Source organism: Ictalurus punctatus, chromosome 12, assembly GCF_001660625.3.
Source record: "Ictalurus punctatus breed USDA103 chromosome 12, Coco_2.0, whole genome shotgun sequence".
NCBI lineage: Eukaryota > Metazoa > Chordata > Actinopteri > Siluriformes > Ictaluridae > Ictalurus > Ictalurus punctatus.
In genome coordinates this window covers 1,860,001-1,881,619 of record NC_030427.2, presented here as the reverse complement: position 1 = coordinate 1,881,619, position 21,619 = coordinate 1,860,001, and the positions used below count along the sequence as shown (strand labels likewise).

Here is a 21,619-nt window from a genome sequence, read left to right as displayed (position 1 = left end):
ATCCTACTATTCTGTTTTTTTATAGAGAGTTTCTCTATTACTATAAGATTATTAAAGTTATTCATGTGTGTGTATGAGAGCGAGAGTGTGTGTGTGTATGTTGTGTCTACTTGCCCGCCCTTGACTGTACGAGCGTGTGTGTGTGTGTGTGTGTGTATTAGCACTCCTCAGCTCAGCTCGTATACCTCTTTTTGACTTTTTTGACTACTACTGCTCTTAAAAGATCTTTAAAGTGTAATTCCAATTTGTCAATGTCCGCCTAATCCCGCTTCTATGTGTCTAGGTGCCCATCTTTTCTTCTTCTCCCCTTTGCTGGATGCTAGGTCTCCCTTATGTTTATTTTATGACATTTTTTATCCACAACACCTCCCTGATGGATATTTACACCCCCCGTTGCCTCAGCAGAGGAAAAACCATCATTGAGGACAGCTCTCACCCTGGCTCTGATCTGTTGCCCTCAGGGAGACGTTACAGGTGCATCAGAACAAGGACTAATAGATTCAAGAATAGTTTTTTCCCCAAAAGCTATAATCATTCTAAACACACATGTACTGATTTCACAGTATAGGTATATAGTGTCTCAGAACTGTGCATTTTATAGTACCCCCCACTTAACCATAGTTAAGAGCCAAATCTCCACCATTCTGAAGGCATAAAGTACGTATTCATGTGTAAACAAACATTTGTTTTATCTATGGAAAATAAATGAACATTAGAACAGATTTACTTGTCTCTGACTGAACAAAGCAGGCCATATTAAACTGGGTTAAATATACAAATCCACACAGTTCACTAGTCCAATAGAATCTGTACAACACGTTAGCAATACTTCTGCTCTGTTTAGACCCAGAAAATATAAAATACTTACTTTAGTATGAAATTTCTGTCAAGTGTCTACCATGGGGTCGGGATTTACGGTCTGTGAACACGTGCTGATTACACGTGCAGGAAAAGCAACCCACACGTGCAACCCTGACCGAGTGAGAACGACTCAAACGATTCAAGAAGAGGATTCTGAATCGGTTCATTTAAAGAATCATTACCAAAGCCGCTTATCCTACTTCGATGGTTTGATAACAACAGCCCGTCTTACAGAGTGCTGCAGGAATGAGTCGTGAAACCCAGAAACGAGTCAGCGTACTAGCACTTCCGTCAATGGGGTTTTGGGTTAAATGCCGGAAATAAGGTCTGTGGTGAACACAAGCTCAAGATGTTTTCACGTTTATCTCGACACACAGCCTAGTGAGAGACTTTTTATTATTTTAAGGTACATTTCCTGAAGAAAATGTGAGTGGTGCTTGCCGTGGCAAAATTCAGATCGGGTGCCAATACTTTTGAGAACTGCCCGTGAAGGGCGCCAATAGTTTTGAGAGCTGGACGCATAGGGCGCCGATATATTTGACAGCCGGACGCATAGGGCGCCAACAGATTTGAGAGCTGGCCGCGTAGGGCGCCAAAAGATTTGAGAGCCGGCCGCATAGGGCGCCAATACTTTTGAGAGGCGGAGATCTAAAAATAGTAGTGATACACAAGCTTGGTTGCAGTCGTGTTGATTAAGGAAAGCTACAAGGTTACAGATGTGAGGTTCTGATCTTTACGGTACAGTGAGGATGAGCAGAACATCTACACAGCATGGAACTGTGAATAGACTCAGTGTCTGTGGACTCGTGTACACACAGTTTGGTGAGATTATGCTACAGGAACAGTCAAAATACACCATGGCCTTGAATGTTTTGGCCCTGTCGTAAACACTGAACAATCACAACTACTCTGTTGAGAGCGAGAAATGACCTCACAGAGTGGTGCGTGTTGACGTCCATTTTATATAGTTACTGTTTCTGATAGAAAATCGATCTCCCTCGCGCTCTCAATACTGCACTGTAACAGTGTGGGACAGAGACCCAAACAGCAAGGTGAAAATGATCTCTCTGCAAAACATGCGTAAAAGTCGTTTAAACAGATTACACAGGGTCTCTTTCTCCTGCAAGGGGTATGTCAACTTCAGACCAGAACTATATACCCACCCAGCTACCAACACGCACACACACACGCGCACACACACTAATTCAGCCACTTAAAAACATCAAGGACTTCAATAAACAATTAAAAATAGACTATAATATGAACATTTTAACAAATTAATAATAGCGCAAAAAACACACCAGTTAAAACACTGTAAATACCCTCCTTTATCAAAAGTCTGCTCTTGCGCCCACACTCTCGATCTGATGCCAGCTGGAGCCACCTCTTCATGGTCCCCTCGACCTCCATCTCTGCAGCTTTAGCCGTGAGGAGGTTTCTATGAACTGCAGCTTTGGAATAAAGCAACACATATCGTACAGTCATTATGAATCTTAAGCATTAATTACACTTATACCATGGTCAGTGTGAATACTGGATCCTGATTGGCTGGAAGGTGTGCATTATAACTGTTTATTGTTATTAAAGTCCATGGGTGTTTATTTTTTGTTCTTCTGTTTTTCTTTCGTCTTTGTAATTCACTCACAATCTGTTTAAAGACCCTCTCAGCGGGGATATGACACTGATTATTAATCAATTTACACCTTGTTTTCCAGATTTTATAGTTAGCGGTGCATATAACAAACCAGTAAGAGTATTTTTCTTTTTTTTGGATAAAAAAACAAAACAAACACTGTCCTTATAAAATCTTTCTAAAAAGCAACTAACTGCGCATGCTCCACAAATCTAAGATATCATATAGACATGAATAATTAATTGTGCAAAGAAGATTGGTCTGTTTTTAATGAGAAAAGGTAAAATCCAAACTAAGATGAGTGCACTGTGAAGAAAGGTATAAAAGGGGCTTGTGTGTGTTTGCATATTTTAGAGTTTCTGCAGTGAATCACTTTATTGTTTCAATAAAGTTTGATAATTTTTTGGCATCTACAAACCCTCTGCCTCTGAAGTTTTATTTTAACTTAGGCTGGAAAGATTGTTTCCATGACATTTTGAGGGCTGAAAAGTGCTTCTTCTAGCCAGAGACCCCTGTAATTGTAAGGATATATTCCACAACCCCCCTACAGGCCATGAGACAATAGTCATTCTAGTTAAAGGATATGAAACAGACCAGCCTTATAGCATACACACATCACCTATTGATGATGTGAAAAGATCTCGGGAGAGGTTTCAGACAGCACTAGACTGCTCAGTGAGGCGATATAACAGCTGCACTGCTGCCACCTAGTGGATACTAATGTCCACCACCTCATTTAAAATGTCAATAAACTATCACTTGTACGTTTATAATTACATAAACTGTTCACATACCACTGAACATAAGTATTAGTACTTAGTGTGTATGTAGTCTACTATAACTGTACCATACAGTTTTGTGTGTGTAATTTAATTATTTACAGCCAAAGCCTCTGAGAAAATACGTCCCAAACACGTATGTGGTGCCGACAGAGAAGAAGTGCTATGATTTAACGTGGGAAATCCGACATGACTTGACAAACGGCATCATTCCTGCAAAAATAACCTACATGAAACATGACATAAGCAAATGACTTTAACGTCCATGTCACGTGAACTTTTAAGATTTTTATCTAATAATGCAGGTAGGCTGCACGATTATGGCCAAAATGATAATCACGATTATTTTGATCAATATTGAGATCTCGATGATTGATCACGATTATTGATTGATTTTAGGGACAACATATTTTTATTGTACTTTCACATTTAAATGAACAGACCGCTGCTTTCACCTCCATGTTGTGCTACATTCCTGATCATTTACAAATCTTTAACAGTGTTTACAGGAGGAGAGACGCAAGACAACTTCTTTTAGGAGCACAGTTGAAGTTTAGGGTTTTTTTTGTCTGTTTTTTTAAACATTTTTTCTTTTTATTTATTATTTTTTTTAAGAGATGGTAACATTAATGTGCCACAATATAAGTAAATATAAGTAGGCATGAGAAAACTTGAGCTGGTCAGTTATGACAGAATTTAGGAACATAGTGTGAGCCATGACACATTAATTTACCTTCTGATAAACTAAATCTAATATTTTCAGTTCATTTTACAGACTGTATGCACAAAACAACCGTTAACCTGTTTACCTTGTAAACAAATACAATACACCTCAATGTTCAGTGTTTGAAGTCTGCTCCTCTTAAATATATTTAAAGCTGCACTATTAGACATTTCCACTGTCATGGTTCTGGGCTGGAGTCAGTTCTCGAACCGCTCTGTGTGTATTGTGTAGATATCTGAATAATCTCATATAGGATGTGATTGGGTGAGTTCATTTACCCGTCAGATGCAGAGCGCTTTAGTTTAATGGTGTTCATTAGGGACGCTCCGATCAGGATTTTTACAGCTGAAACCGGTCCAGATACCAATCTTTTCTTGTTTAAACTTTAATCAGGAGGTCATAAACAGTTAAATGTTCTCTCTCTGCTCATGGTCACTGTTAACTGAATAAAATAATAGCAATGAGAAATACTGTTGGTTAATTGATAAATATACAGCATAAAATATTTATTTTTAAATATCTTAAACAATAAAGAGTCCTAATTAAAAGTAGACTAACACAAAAATGATCCATATTAGGAAAAAGGCTGATCGCTTTCTAAGGAAATAGTGAACTAAGATTAATGTCAAACAAGATAGCTCAATACACACACACACACACACTTTTATTTCACATTATTTAAAAGGAATTTAAGTGTTATTTACCATAATTATGAACACAAGTTGACAATCATTTTAAAATTCCGTTGCTCCATTTAGATTTTCTCCAGTAGAATACAGCCTTTTAAACCAGGAAAAATTACTAATTTTAAGTCGTATAACATTCGTAATAACTAAAAAACGGTGTAATTACCAGTCTTTCCTCCTCACAAGGGAGTTTTAGGAAACTATCAGCTTTTAACCGTCTGTAGGTTACTGTATTTGTCTGTGTTTGAGCGCCGTCTGGAGGAAGATGCCATTTTGAATTGAAACTCATGCCATCTTCTAATTGTCAAAGAGGAAAATGTAGCGCCGATGTTCATCTCACTACGCAAACTGAACTGGTATTCTTCCACTGAAAATAGTACCGTGTCTTATGTTGAAAAGTTTTATTGTACTTTTATTTGACTTTTGTTTTTTAAATATCAGTCCATATAATATGAAATAATATAATTTACATTTTAAAATAAACGTGTGCGCGGGTTGATACAGCGCGAGGGAGGTTTTTTCAAACTGCGCTTTCCTCAGGAGTATACAGTCACAGTAAGGATGTTTAAGCAAAATTTGATATTTATTTTTATAGTTCTGTTTAGAATTGTGTTCTTGTTTTTAAACTAATGCTAGTTAAATAGTTTGTAATAAGTAACGAGCAAATGCCAGCCGGTTTTAGTCAGATAATTACCTTATCTAAATTATAATAATCGAATTGTTCAACCAGTTTTGTACATGAAAAAAAGAATTAAAAGTGCTTTGAGTATGGAAATATTTATTTATTTATTTAGCCCCCCACCATGCTTAACATGATGGTTCTACATAATGTTTTTTTTTTTTGGTCTTAACACACACAAAATTTGTATTCAATCTTCTTAATGTATTCCCAAGACGAGCTTAACTCTTCTTTATGCAAAAAAAAAAAAAAAAAAAAAAAATTTTTTAATCGACACGTTTTTGTTAACAAGAAAAAGCGCTAACCGTCACTGCACGAGGCAGTCAGCGCTGTGTGGTGCGTGCTCATGTTTGACCTTCACAAATTGGGATAAGTTTGCATTCATTGTTGTTATTTTAGTGTATATATATTCATAGATAAACTTTTGTGTTCACTTATAGTTTTGTGGAAAAAAAAAATTAACTGGACCATGTCCGGACGTCGATCCAGATCCAGATCCCGTGCGCAAGGACCGCCTCCGCAAGTACCACCTGCGCAGGACCCGATCAAGCAACTCCTCAATAACGCCACTGTTTTGTTCGGGTAACATCTGAACTTATTCACTCTTATTCTCTGTCTCTGTGCGCGTTCATTACGCACCTGTTTGACTGACTGTGTTTAACGTGCAGCGCAGCACAAACAGTAAGACAACTAACTCAAGCACGCTTAGCTGCACTGAATGCTCCAGCAGATCCAGCAGCTGGCCAAGATTAGAGCGGAGGGAGTCAAAGTGACTTTTGAGCAGAATGTACTACACTGAAATACTTCAAGCTGCTTTCACACCTTACCAGCCCCTGCCCCGGTCAGAGTAACTCTTCTGCACTGTAGCTTTGTAGATAGAAGTTGGTTTAGTTCGAGATGGCGTCGTAACCCTCAGGTTCGAGTTTAAAGCAGAAGAAGTGTTACAGGAACTTGTCATTAATCTCTCAATAGCTGCGTTTACATGGACAACAATAATCCACTCTTGATCCGATTAAGACCATAGTCTAGTTAAGAAACTACCATGTAAACAGCAATTTTTTACCTTAATCTAATTAAGGTCATAATCGAAGTAAGCACTAATCTAATTAAGACAGGTGGAGTACTCCTGTTTTAGTCGCATTATGGACGTGTAGTAGTGACATGTAAACACCTTAATCACACTATGAACGTCGTGTGAGTTTTCACCACATTTTGCGACAGGACATGATCACACACGGCAGTTTTACGGCAAACAAGAGAGCTCGGCTGTGTCCCAAATCGCATACTTTCCTACTACAGGCCTGTAGTGGGGAAAAATACATGTATCTCGGCTACTATATAGACGGTAAATACGCGATTTGGGACGCAGACCACGGCTTCAAGCAGTTGTGTATTAGCATGTACAGCATGACAAATAATTAACTGCACTTAAAGCGTTCGTAAAAAAATTAAAAATTAAATAAAAACATGCAAAACTGTATACGGTTCCATAACGAAGACCAACTGTATGTCGATATGTGAAATTCTGGAGGGACGTCGGACGGCGTGGCGCGGTGACGTAATGATGCGGGCTGTTAATCTAATTATGTTCTAAAACATGTAAAACGGGAACATGACAGGAGTATTCTAAAAGCGACGCATGTAAACACCTTAATCACATTATTATCTTACTCAGAGTAAGGTCAATAATTAGATTACTGCTGTCCATGTAAACGTAGTCACTGTGACCCGAAAGCTGCTTGTTGGATGTTTAATGTAAGATTAGAAAGTTCAGCTGGTTTATCTCCTATCAGGTGTGTGTAAAACAGAACCTGGCTGTGTCCTTGCAGCGTGTGATTTCTATTTCATCTGTGTGTTTTCAGATGAAGGACGTGGAAGACGTCACCAAGTTGTGTGAAGAGCTTGTGATGTTTGTTTGTGTTTCTTGATATTGCTGTACTGAATGAATTAAAAGACTTTTACTCTGTAACACTGACTTCTTGACTGACTGTGCCGATGATGCCAAACACGCCACGCTGAACTCCTGAGCCTGAACGAACACACACACACACACACTCCCCTCAGTATATACGCTTCTGGTACACACTATTTTGGATTAACTACGTGTTGTTGGAGATTAAGTGTTTAATGTTTACAGCCTAAATTGTTGCCATGGAGACAATACCTGAAATGCAGAGCTTGCCGGTCAGCAGGAAGTTCCAGAGAGTTACATGGCACCTTGGAAGTGTTTCCAAAGTCCACAAAGAACACCTGTACACACACACACACACACACACACACACACACACACACACACACACGTGTACACTCAATGTGCAGTTTTCCTGTAACCACTCCATGCTCCATCACGGAGGCGCTTTAGTAGGTGTACGTGTGTGTGTGTGTGTGTACAGATGTTACCTCCACATTACTCCCCATGACATGCAGTATTTTGGCTCTGTAGTAGTTCCCAGGTTTGGTGTGAGTTTCAGAAAAAGGGGCGAGACACAGATTTGGATAAAGTGAGACAGGAAGTGGGCAGAGCACCCGTGTATTAACGGCCACTGTCAGCCACCTCTGTTTCTCCAGACTCCCTCCACACACACACACACACACACACACACACACACACACACACACACACACACACACACACAGGAGCCACTGCTTTTTTTTATTTGTGCACTGAAAGTGAAAGAGGCGGAACAGACACCTCGGTGATATTGACGATAAAGACAGATTTAGACAGAAGATTCTCCAACTCAATGGAGCTGCTCAGAACCCCGACAGGGCTCACTGACTGATTCTGAAAATCCACATTCACCCTGAGAGAGACACACACACACACACACACACACACACAGTGAGTGAGAGAGACACAGAGAGAGAGACCTGTAACAGAACAGCACTAATGTACAGAACATCATCTAAACATCACACTGTCTAGGGGATGTGGTCACATGACTACTCTCACTTAAAATGTAACTATGACTCATCTGATGATGCTCGCTGCAGTGTGCGTGTGTGTGTGTGTGTGTGTACCGTGTATATCTGAGGTGTGAGATACACTACCCCCCTGCCCAAGTCTCCACCTCTCCAGCGGGTTAAACGTTGAGATGGAGAGGAAGTCTCTGCTGCGTGAGGAGGAGAGACAGAGAGACCTCTGGGAGAACGCCAGAACCTCTCATTGACGAGCGGTAGAACTCTACATAGGCCCTGATACACACAGACCCACAATACATGTTTATAGAAAATCACAATTAAACACACACACACACACACACAGTGGTATCACACACACCTGGAGCTGTCAAAGGAGATGGATTTGACTTAATCACAGTGTCTGAAGAGAGACTGGAGCTGTTTATGGTAGAGGAATGCAAATGGAGGGAGATTACACACCTGAGAGAGAGAGAGAGGGAGGGAGAGAGAGAAATAATAATAATAATAATAATAATAATAATATTAATATTATTAATCCCCTAGTTAAATGGAAGCTGACTGAATACCACTATGGTGGTCCTGGGGTCGTTTCCATAGAGTTCCTTGGAGGCGAGCTCCTCGTCCACAGTTCCCTGGAGGAAGCAGTTCGGATAAAATGCGCCTGCAATCGCCACCTGAACAACGGAAACATCACTGATACTTAATAATTATTATTATTTATTTTCTGCAGGAGTAAGTTACACTTCTTGGACTTTGTCATCATGGACTTTGTCATCACTCTGGATGCTTGTGCTTCTAAGGCTGTGAATTATGACTAATATTTATATTTACTGTACATCAGGGGTGCCCACACTTTTTTGACTTGCGAGCTACTTTTAACATGACCAGTCAAAGAGATCTACCTACACTAAAAATGCTAAACATATTTATATATACACATATACATATATATATATATATATTAGCTTGCTCATTAATTACACTGTGCATGCGTGGACTGGACTGCCTCCTCAAAAGCTAGCACCGCTAGTATATTTGTATAATATTAACATTAATACTGAACCAGAGTGAATAAAAAAAGTTTTAAAATGTTATTTCTCACTTCTCCTCCTCTTGTTCTTCTTCTCCGTAAGGTGTGAGTTATCTTTGGTCGGTTCCTCGGTCATTCGGTCATTAGTGAACCGAGCTCCGAGAGTGAATCAGTGCGCCGTCACCGCTTGCTTCATACTGATACACCTGAAACACAGGTGTTAACACCGTTAACTACACACATACACACAATACAGCACAGAAGAGAACGGGTTCGGTTACACAGAACCGAATAAACTCACTTTAGTTTGGGTCCAAACGGGCCAGAACTAACACTAACACCGCTTTCTGCTCCTCACTTCGACGTCTCGCGCTCGCGGTGACGTCACCAACGTAACGGACGTTGACGTAAATTTGAATCTGTGAGGAGAAAATAAAATAAAATAAACCCAAATATTATTTAATAAAAAGCTTCATTATTCATTCCTTCTTAAACACGATAGAGGATAAGATATACAAATACATACCAAAAAAAACCCAGCTTTATCATTATTTTAAATCAAATCTTTGATTTTTTATTATTATTTTAAAATATTATAAAATAATATAAATAATATTATAAAATAATATTTATAAAAAATATTTAATTTTTTATTTTAAAAAGTGCTCCTTTCTAATTACATTTTAATTAAAAATATACTTCATCTTACTCTTGTTTAATTTAATTTTTTAAAATTATATTTAATTAATCGATGATTGTAGACGTGTTGAGGTTTCCCGTTCTTTGTGCTTTATTATCATAAATATACACTTTGTTTAAACTTTTGAGTTTGGACACAAAATGTAAACATTCCTCATGAATCCAGAACATTCATTTGTTTATTATTTAGAAAGTAATAATTAAACAGGTGAATAAAATGATCAGATTAATCACTTGCAACATTTAGGATATGAATTTCTTGTATTAAGAGGTTTTTAATTATACACAGATATAAATAGATTTTATTTGTAGTTTTCATATTTGACTCAGTACATTACACTACATTTATTTAATCAACTATTTATCAAGTTTTTTCAATATTGAACTGAATGATTGTTCAATATCAATAAAAATCTTCAAATAATCTATCAACACCATCAATACATCTCATCAGTAAATAAAAATCTACATTTATCCAGCTGATCTATTGACTGGTTTATTGAAAGTTTTACAGCTTCGGCAGGTAAAGAAGCCGTGGCTTTAATCTGATCTTCTGATTTCTAATGATAATTAAATGACAAAATACAGAATTAAAGAATATCTTTATTTAAATTCAAAATCACGAATCATTTAAAAATATGGACTACAAGTCATTTCTACAAGTGTTCATACAGACAGAAAGACCAGAGATGAAACGGATTTAACAGATACAGGACAATTAGGACAAGGAAAGTGAGAGAATTAGAATGATCATTTATTATTATTATTTTTTTTTAAATTACAACTGTGTTCAAGATCACAGCAAAAAGACAGTAGAGGAAACAAAGGAACAAAAATATTTCACATTTCCTGTTTAAATTCAACAGTAAAATCACATGAACTGAAGACATCGTAGCAGGTAGTGATGAAGAAGCTGCCTTAAAAAGATCATTTCTGTTCCTCGAGAGTAAAAAAAAAAACAAAAAAACATTACATCCTAAATGTATGAAAAATAAACATTATGTACATTTTATGTCTAATTACAGTGAACCTGACTGAGAGTGAAGCTCACAGAGGCAAAGTGTTCACGCTACAGCAAATTTCACCGGTTGACGCTAAACTCGCTCACTTAGGAGGTGCGTTTCTCTGTCCCGGGATATTCCTAGCACTGTGTGTGAAAGCTCCTGAGCTGTCCAGCATGGAGACGTGTGTGTATGTTGATGTGTACACAGTACCAATGGTCAGGATGTACTGTTGTGTCAGAGTTTCTCGTTCTCCTGAAAAACACACGTGCGCGCGCACACACACACACACACACACACACACAGTGGAATTGTAAAGCAAAACATTGGAATATATATCTTAATCACATCTCATAGTCCTTTTATCGAGTCTGAATCAGTTTGACTGATTCATTTCGAGTTGATTCAGAGTCGAATCACTTTCTAGTGAGAATCAAATACTCATCTCAGTCTAGTTCGTTTGGAAGTGTGCGACTCTCACTAGAAAATTATTTGACTCCGAATCGTCTTGAAACGAATCAAACCGATTCAGACTCGACAAATGGACTAATAGAAGGGAAAGAGCAACAGGAAAGAGGACAGCCTTCCTGCTGAAAGCAAACCGGATCAGAACCTTACATTAGATTGTTTTCTATATTTTTATTTTACATCAGTTGTGTTGTTTTTCTTCTTTCTGCACTCGATTGAGGAAACACAGCAATGATAAATAAATAAATAAATTTATCTGTCCAGCTTCCTCCTCTTCGTCCCACAGAATGACGTGTGGGTGACGGATTGACGGATTTAAAAAAAGATGTCTGGGCAAACTGTGACCTCCTCGAGTTAAAAGTGAGCATCCAAGGAAATTTACTGTGTTAACTGCACTACATTCTGCAGTCACACAGGACCAGAAGAAATATGTCCATCTACTGTACATGTTAACACACAAAACAAGCTTTTGAGTATTAGTTACCCTGTCTTACTGTACAAGGCACCTGCAAATAATAAAGCAAGTAATTAAAAGTTCATCTATCATTTCACGTCCACTAATCAGTCTTTTGACCAGTCTAAAAATAAAAAGACTAAAAAGAAACAGACTTAGCAAGAAGAACTGAAGATATGTGGATGATGATGTCTCAGTTCCACCGCAGCTTCAACAGCCCTGGATCTTCTCCTTTAAAGCTTGGAGAAGGGCACGTCTTTCGGACTCTTCTTTTCCAGGGCTGCCTGCGCTGACTTCATAAGATCCTGTGTCTGCAACATGTTCATGTTCCAAGTAGCCTGGAGACGCAGAGGAGATATCTCAGATTTCGACCGCTCTACTTTGTGTTTGTGGCCATACTGTGTGTGCATGGGTCTACCTTGAGGCTAAAAATGCTATTCATGTCTTAAGCAGGTTCTTACCATGTAGTCTAGGCTCTCAGTCACACTGTGGTCTCAGGAGTAGAGGAGGTTGATTTTGGTTCCCTGGACAGCAACGGGACTCCGGCCTACAATCTCACCTGCTATTTCCAGAGCTCCAGCAATCATTGACTATCAGGGAACACACGACTGCAGAGATGAAGAACAGAACACACACTTGCCTTCATTTATACTAAACAATTAAGCTACATGAAAAAAATACACGGTACAACCCAGTCACATTCTTCTGTTATCATTCCAAATCTTCCATGTGTCAGTCCAGAATTTCACCATTTTGTGATCACAGAAATTAACGCAAAATCAAGAAACTCCACAATATTCAGAGGAGCTTCCACTTTCTCAAAGTTACTGCAGCTTTAGGCCAAAACATGTCATGACACGTCATCACCACAACAGGCCTTCAGCACAGGTTACTCTACTTCCTGAACAAGTGCAGACCCGGATACAAGTTACGTTCACATTCATGGGACAATTCACATTCACAGTTCCAGTGTAACCGAACTCGGACCACCTTCTACAGGTAGTCTCGGGTTCGGTACCGCAGTGCACTTCCCAGTGCACATTACGACGGTCACATTATCAACTTTTCATGCAAACTGCTCTGTGTTGGACTAAACTTCCAGTGGGAAAGCCCACTAGAACAGTTACACTGCAGAATTTTTCTGTCTAAAAATGAACAAATTTCAGGTTTTGGAGTTCTTCTTTGATAAATGACAAGATGGTAATATCATGAAATAGTCCACTTTGTATTAAAACCAGACATCTGATGCTCACTGTGGTTTATTTAATCTTCAACAAACTGCCAATGTAAATAATTGTTCAGAGTGTGCCCCCTTGTGGTCAACTCTTTCATAGGGGCTTGTACGAGTCAGAACAATCAGCCCATTCTTATCTTCTCATCACTTACTATCTCTACACATGATCATATGGACAAAAATAGCTTGTTTACAGATCTTGGTGTAAACATGTAAGCAAGCAATGTATGGCAAGTTAATGTTCCTCATACCTTCACCTGAAACCAGGCCTCCTGTGTGCACAGACGAATATCACAGGCTGTGATTAGATCCACTCCTGCGAAATAAGAAATCAGATCCACAAAAAAAAACTGTTAGTAATTCAGTCTCCTGCAGCTAAAAGCCCCAGTAAAAGATAACTCTCTGATGGTTAAAGCTTTGCAGGAAAAGTGACACCACAACTCTGGAAAGTTCCATCCATATTGTTTGCTGAGTGTATGAGATGGTACTTAACACTCCCAACAGACCTGCTCCCACACACACGCCATGCACTGCCACCACCACGGGCTTTGGACACTGCAGACACATCAAACACAAAGTTCAGTTTATATACCACAATGTATTACTCTAATAGGTTATTGATTGTACAAATACTACATGCATGTAGAACCCCTACATGCTTTGTGTTTAATTTATGTAAGGAATAAACATGTGGTTATAGGAAAACAGTCAACGATCCAATGAAGTGGAGTGACCGTTATCACCCTAAGGTAGAACTGCACATTCTGAAGTGTTTTATTCCCCTTATACCACAGCAAGTTGTCAACAAGTGCATTTCTTTATTAATTAAAGAACATCATGTCATACACATTAATCTATTTTAAAGGCTGACCGACAGTGGATCTAACAGATGCTGATAACCAAGTCGGGTAGCACCTACTAATAACCGATTACTACTGAATGAAAATATAACACTCAGTGGAAAAGTTAAGTTCACATTATTACAAAAATAAACAGTACTGACCATACCATGAAAATGTACTGCACTTTTTCTAATGAAATAAACATATATACACTAATTTTATATATATATATATATATATATATATATATATATATATATATATATATATATATATATATATATATATGAAACAAACACACACACACACACACACACTATGAATAATTATTAAAGTAAATAAAAAGATGTACAGTATTTCACAAAAAAGTGAGAACTCCCCTCACATTTATGTAAATATTTGATTATATCTTTTCATGTGACAACACTGAAGAAATGACACTTTGCTACAGTGTAAAGTAGTGAGTGTACAGCTTGTGTAACAGTGTAAATTTGCTGTCCCCTCAAAATAACTCAACACACAGACATTAATGTCTAAACCACTGGCAACAAAAGTGAGTACACCCCTAAGTGAAAATGTCCAAATCGGGCCCAATTAGCCATTTTCCCTCCCCGGTGTCATGTGACTTGTTAGTGCTACAAGGTCTCAGGTGTGAATGGGGAGCAGGTGTGTTAAATTTGGTGTCATCGCTCTCACACTCCCTCATACTGGTCACTGGAAGTTCAACATGGCACCTCAAGGCAAAGAACTCTCTGAGGATCTGAAAAAAAGAATTGTTGCTCTACATAAAGATGGCCTAGGCTTTAAGAAGATTGCCAAGACCCTGACACCGAGCTGCAGCACGGTGCCCAAGACCATACAGCGGTTTAACAGGACAGGTTCCACTCAGAACAGGCCTCGCCATGGTCGACCAAAGAAGAAGTTGAGTGCACGTGCTCAGCGTCATATCCAGAGGTTGTCTTTGGGAAATAGTGCTGCCAGCATTGCTGCAAAGGTTGAAGGGGTGGGGGGTCAGCCTGGGCTTTGGACACTGCAGACACAAACACAAAATCAAGTTTATATACGACAATGTATTACTCGAATAGGTTATTGATTGTGCAAATACTATATGCATGTCGAACCCCTACATGCTTTGCGTTTAATATGTATTATGTAAGGAATAAACATACGGTTAAACGAGCTTAATTTTGGTAAAATGTTAATATGATGATGTGTTTGACCTTATATACAGCCACAAATACCAACTGTAACAGTGTTGACTTCACAAAATACAGGTTTTTATTTCCTGAAAGTAACAGTGTGTCATATGAGGTTTCACTTGAGAGTGACATGTACAGTGTCCTCCACTAATATTGGCACCCTTGGTAAATATGAGCAAAGAAGAAAACCTTTTGTTCCAAAAAAATTCACAAAAATACTCTGCTCTCATGGATAAACAATTGCAAACACCACAAGTTTATAAAAAAATATTTGTTAAATGAGTGTACAACAATTATTGGCACCCCTATGAATCCATGAGAAATGTATTTGAAGTATATTCCTCTTGATATTTTACTTTTTTGTACACTTGGGAATCTAGGAACAGGACATTGTTCAACCATTACTTCCTGTTTCACATAGGTAACGCATAAGCCAAATTCTCTTACTCATTCAGAACAATAAGTGAGGCCAAGATATATTCAGTGGTGCTTGAAGGTTTATGAACCCTTCAGAATTTTATATATATATATATATATATATATATATATATATATATATATATATATATATATATGAATAAAGATGACCCAAAACATCAGATTTTTACACAAGTCCTAAAAGTAGACCAAGAGATCCCAGTTAAACAAACGAGACAAAATGATAATATTTGGTCACAGACAGATTGCGCACAAATGGAGGAAATTCAAGACCATCATTACCCTCCCCAGAAGATATCAACCAACAAAGATCACTCCAAGAGCAAGACAAGTAGTAGTCTGTGAGGTCATAAAGGAGCCAGGGTAACATCAATGCAACTAAAGGCCTCTCTCTCACTGTAGTGAAGGTAAGGGTTCTGTTTAGTTTGACTTACCTAGGGCTGCTCCTATCACACAAACCACTGAAGTGAATAGCATGGAGGTGGTATTTGAAGTTAATGCAGGCTGTGGAGTGATCATCAGTAAAGATCAACATTCAAACATCAAAGATTCAACATTCAAAGATGTGTGTGTGTGGGGGGGGCTACGGAAATCATTTGTTGCCTCAGCTGGTAAATACAGTAGCAAATGTACCAGGTCATAAATTGGCTAACGTATTGGAGAGACAACCCGAGGTGTTCAAAGAAGAGTTGGGTCCACTGCTGGAGAGAGAACTCCAGAGGCTGGTGGAAGACAAGATCATTGAACCAATGCAGTTTGCAGAGTGGGCAGCTCCCATTGTTCCAGTCAGGAAACTGATCGTTCTATCCCAATTTGTAGGGATTATAAATTCGCAGTAAATCCAGCTCTAGTGTGGAGCAGTATCCAATTCCCAAGGTAGAAGAATTATTTGCTCAGTCGGCAGGAGGAAAGAATTTCCAAACTGGACATGACCCATGCGCATCAGAAGATAATGCTGCACAAAAATTCCAATAAGTACGTTACAATCAACATGCACAAGTAATTATGTACTTACAACAGGCCAACATTTGGAGTTGCTTCAAGTCCAGCGATCTTCCAGCGCACAATAGAAGGGATTCTGCAAGACATCACACGCGTCACAGTTTATCTGGATGACATTTTAGTCTCAGGGGCTAATGAACATCTGCAGAACTTGGATGAGGTACTGAGTAGGATAGAAAAGAGTGGACTGAGACAAAGAAGGAGCAAGTGCGAGTTCATGGGAGAAGTAGAGGTATTTTTAGGTCACAAAATTAATGCCATACGATTACAGTCGAAAGACAGGTCCTATATTATGCTTGAGGAAGCTGGTATTGTAGCCGTGAAATCAGCTAACATTATGCTCCACGTAATGTTTGCGATATCCAGTTATTTGTTAAACGCTAACACATTGCAATGTTATAAACTAACTCCTAATGGACCACCATGCATCTCCATTCAGCCCGTGTCCTGTCAGCTAAATGTAGCCTAATGTCACTCATAATTATTCACATGTTCATGCTTTTAATAAATCTTTTTATCCTGACACCGTATCAGTGAATTTAAACTAATGCTTGCATTCAGAGTATAAGGGGGGGTGTGCGTGTTTAGGAGTGCACCTTAGCACTTATTAGTCATGGTCAGAGTGTTTGAACTAAAATATCCCTCTCTCTCTCTCTCTGCCAGTATCAGCCAGAGGAGGATGTCCTCCAGGAGTTTTTAATTTAATAATTTTTTTTAATTCTCTCTCTTTTTTAAAATAAAAACCACACCATGGTACTGAGCATCGTGTACTTTTGGTGGTATCGGTACCAACGACTAGATTTTTTGTATCGTGACATCCCGAATATGTAAGGAAATAGGATGAACTCTGCATACAGGGATGCTTTGTTTTATGGGGGACTCGCGTAGTGATTCCACATCCGCGGCGTGCGGCTCTTCTAAGACATCTACACGAAACCCATCCGAGACTTACCAGGATGAAAGGCCTGATGCGTAGCTATATGTGGTTGCCACACTTGGTTGCAGAGGTGGAAGCATTGGTCAAATCGTGTGCAGTCTGTCAGGAAAACAGAAACGCTCCGGCAAACGCGCCACTGCATGCGTGAGAGTTACCAGAGCAGCCATGGAGAAGGATTCACATTGATTACGGTGCACCGTGGATGGGTAGAATGTTCTTGATCGTGGTAGAGGCATTCTCAAAATGGAGGCTTATCTGTTAATCAAGTCTACATCCACAGTTACCATTCAGTGCTTAAGACAAACCTTTAGCCAACACAGGATACCAGAAGTAGTGATGTCAGACCATAGCAGTTTTTTTTGTTTTTTACCAGTGCTGAATTCCAAGAGTTTATCTAAAGAAACGGAATCAAACACAAGCACAGCACCCTACCATGCATCTTCCAGGCATCTGGCTGAAAGGGCCGTTCAAACATTCAAAACCCTGATGAAAAGAGTGCTGGAGAGTCCGTTGAAAAAGCTAGCCAGAGTGCTGTTCAGTTACCGAACGACGCCACAGTCGACCACTGGCAAATCAGCCGCTAATCAGCTGTGTGGAAGGAAACTGGTCTACACAGGGTCTCATTGAGACACAAACAATTGAGACAAAAATGGTACCATGACCAACATGGAAAGGAAAGATATCTCGTGGTGGGTGACCCAGTGTATACTAGGAACTTCAGCTCTGGACCTACTTTTATTCCAGGAACAGTTCAGAAAAAGACTGGTCCTGTATGGTGCACAGTAGCATTGGGAAGTGGGCAAGTAGTGTGGTGACATATTGATCAGGTGAGAGACAGGCACAATGCAACATCAATAGCACCAGAGTTGTAAGACACTTCACGGCCAGATGTTGCCATTCCAGCGCATTCTACAAAAGACTCAGGTTCTTCATTCTCTGAGGAAAGTCACAAACAAAAACTTGGAGGAACTTCTGAAGTGGCCGCATCAGAAACTTTCCTTGGGATGGAAAACCCCGAGTTGAGAAGGTCTACACGTACTAAATCTCCAAGCTATCTGAAAGATTATAATTAGTGTAGTGGTGAGTTCCCCAAACGCAGGGCAAGAATGAACCCAGGAACTGAACTGAATCTCAAGAGAAAGTGGGGCATGCAGTAAGACAATGGCCCAAAACAAAGAATGGTTAAAGAACAATAAAGTTATTGGTTTGAATGGCCAAAACTGATGTCCAAGCCCATGTGCAGGACTAATCAACAGTTACTGGAAATGATTAGTTGCAGTTATTGCTGCACAAGGGGGTCAGACCAGATACTGAAGGCAAAAGATTCACATACTTTTGCCACTCCCAGATATGTAATATTGGATTATTTTCTGCAATAAATAAATGACCAAGTATAATATGTGTCACGTTTGTTTAAATGGGTTCTCTTTGAGTAGTTTTAGGACTTGTCTGAAAATCTTGTGTCTATTTATGTAGAAATATAGAAAACTCTAAAGGGTTCACAAACTTTCAAGCACCACTGTAGCTGTGATGTGCAGCAAAAGGTTATTGAGCTTCACAAAATGGGAAGTGTCTATAAGAAAATAGCACAAGCATTGAAAAGGCCCATTTCCACCATCAGGGCAATAATTAAGAAGTTCCAGTCAACTGGAAATGTTATGAATCAACCTGGAATTGGACGCGTGTCTATATCGTCTCAACGCAATGAAGAGGACGGTTCGAGTGGACAAAACATCTCCAAGGATCACAGCTGGAGAACTGCAGAAGTTAGTTGTGTCTTGGGGTGAGAAAGTCTCCAAAACTACAATCTGAAGTCACCGACATCACCACAAGCTGTTTGGAAGGGTTTCAAGAAAAAAGCCTCTACTCTCATCCAAAAACACACTCGGGTGTCTTCAGTTGGCCAGACACTACTGGAACTTCAAATGGGATCGGGTTCTATGGTCAGATGAAACCAAAATAGAGCTTTTTGGTAATAAACACCAGAGGAGGTTTTGAAGCACACAGAGAGGTAGCCATATGGAAAAGTACCTCATGCCCACGGTTAAATATGGTGGTGGATCTTTAATGTTTTGGGAATGTTTTTCTGCCAGAGGACCTGGACATATCGTTAGGATACATGGCATCATGGACTCTACCAAATATCAACAGATATTAAATAAAAGCCTGACTGCCTCTGCCAGAAACATTAAAATGTGCCGTGGTTGGATCTTCCAGCAGGACAGTGATCCAAAACATACATCAAAATCAACACAAAAACGGTTTACTGACCACAAAATCATCGTCATTTAATACTAATGAGCAGTATTAAAAATATTAACATGGATATCTGAGTCTGATAATAAAATTAACTTCTACTTGCAGTCAAATTGTGTAGTGTTTAGGACATTTAACACCCTTCCGTCCAAAAGAAACCAAAAGGGGGTACAAACTTTTACACTCCACTGTATTTGGTTGAAATTGCGCTTATAGAACAACTGAACAGCAACGTTTCCATACAGGTTTTAGTGAAATGTTTAACAATAGCAACTTGACTTGAAATGGATGATGTTTCATTAGCGTGGCCTGTGCCCAAATCCTGCACGACTGCGTATCTAGGTACACTACACACGGTCTGAACGAATGGAGTCTCTACCGCACCTAGTGCACTAGAGATAGAGATTCCATACAAGGTGATTTGGGACGGAGCCAGTGCACAGAAACCGTTTCCCTGCGAGAGGCGCAGGTGGAGCTGGAGCTGTGTGACTGATTTGTGCACCTGTGACTACAGAACTACCTCAAGTCTCCACACAGAGAGCTGTTTAAGAGAAAAACACTCCTAAAGAACAAATCACTGCGCCAGCGAGACATCAACCCTTTAACTAGACGTTCATCCCAATTCCACACAAATACCGCGGAACTATTTAGGGCTGAGAGACAGTTCAAAAAGCACTGAAAATAAAGTGTTAGTAACGAGGCTGCGTTGCTGGTCACGCGCGGTGTAGACGCGCTGATACAGAGTGTAGCGCGAGTAAGATCTGCAATGTCTAATTCAAACATTATGATCAAAAGTAAAATCATGTCTAAAGACACCGAGGAACAGAAACCACAAGGTGCAGTGAAAGTGAGATTTTATTATTCATTTAGGACTGGACTTTAATTCTGTGCTTTTTGTGCATCCATAAAAAAATAATGCTATCTATCTAACTATTTATAAATGTTTATATATTTATTTAGTTAGTTTACATTTATATTATACATAAGTACTTATGCATTATTTTTTTTGTTTTTAACTGTGTGTGTGTGATTTTTTTAACAAAAAAAATCTTGATTATTTTCAAAAATAGAGTTGTCTTTGAGAAGAAGAATGGCGTGTAATATAGTGTGAATCATAAAAATTCTATTTCATTTCTATTTGTTTACAGAAAGACTTCAGCAATAAAAGCAGCATTTTGCTGTAGTTGTTAAGGGGCCGTTTACACCACAACGTTTTCAAATAAAAACCGAAAACTTCTGATGCGGATTGGCTGTTCGTTTCCATGACGACGGCGTTTCGGGGTCTGAAAACTTTGGAAAACGGGTTTCAAAGGGCAAGTTTTTGAAAACGATGCCGTTATCATCTCCGGTAAATCATGTAAATTATTATCCAGAAAAACCACAGCTCCTCCGTTTACTTGTATTTGTTTACAGCGCGGTCTTTCCCTCATCAATATGGCGGACATGTTGATGTGAATGATTACGTGCGCATGCGCGTAGTATTTCTTTACAAAGTCACCTCGCCAGCTACACACACATTTTGTCCTTTTTGTGTTTATTTCTTGAGAAATAGAAGCTCGAATTTGCAGTGAATGTCCAATATAAACCCAACTTCACCTCAGTTTAGCAGTTTATACATTAAAAACATTACAGAAATTTAAAGTTATTTTAGCTTCTAAATGACAGCCACTTTTACACTCACTGTTGTTTATTTTAGTTGCTATAAGCAGGGAGCAAACAATGGATTTTAGGATAAAGTAAGGTAATACTTAAATAGTGCCGCTAAAACAGAATAA

At 39.0% G+C, this 21,619-nt stretch overlaps 1 protein-coding gene across 1 annotated transcript in view; it reads right to left on the bottom strand.

Moving 5' to 3' along the window:
• Window positions 1-10,603: 10,603 nt before the first annotated feature.
• The window catches only part of LOC108261189 (NACHT, LRR and PYD domains-containing protein 3), a 264,701-nt gene continuing 253,685 nt past the window's right edge, over window positions 10,604-21,619 (bottom strand). The window contains exons 11-15 of the mRNA XM_053684416.1: window positions 16,665-16,727; window positions 13,677-13,725; window positions 13,422-13,486; window positions 12,398-12,544; window positions 10,604-12,274 (exon numbers count right to left, since the gene is read on the bottom strand). Of these exons, the coding sequence (XP_053540391.1) occupies window positions 13,475-13,486; window positions 13,677-13,725; window positions 16,665-16,727 (124 nt within the window). The 3' untranslated portion in view covers window positions 10,604-12,274; window positions 12,398-12,544; window positions 13,422-13,474. The remainder of the gene's footprint in view (window positions 12,275-12,397; window positions 12,545-13,421; window positions 13,487-13,676; window positions 13,726-16,664; window positions 16,728-21,619) is intronic.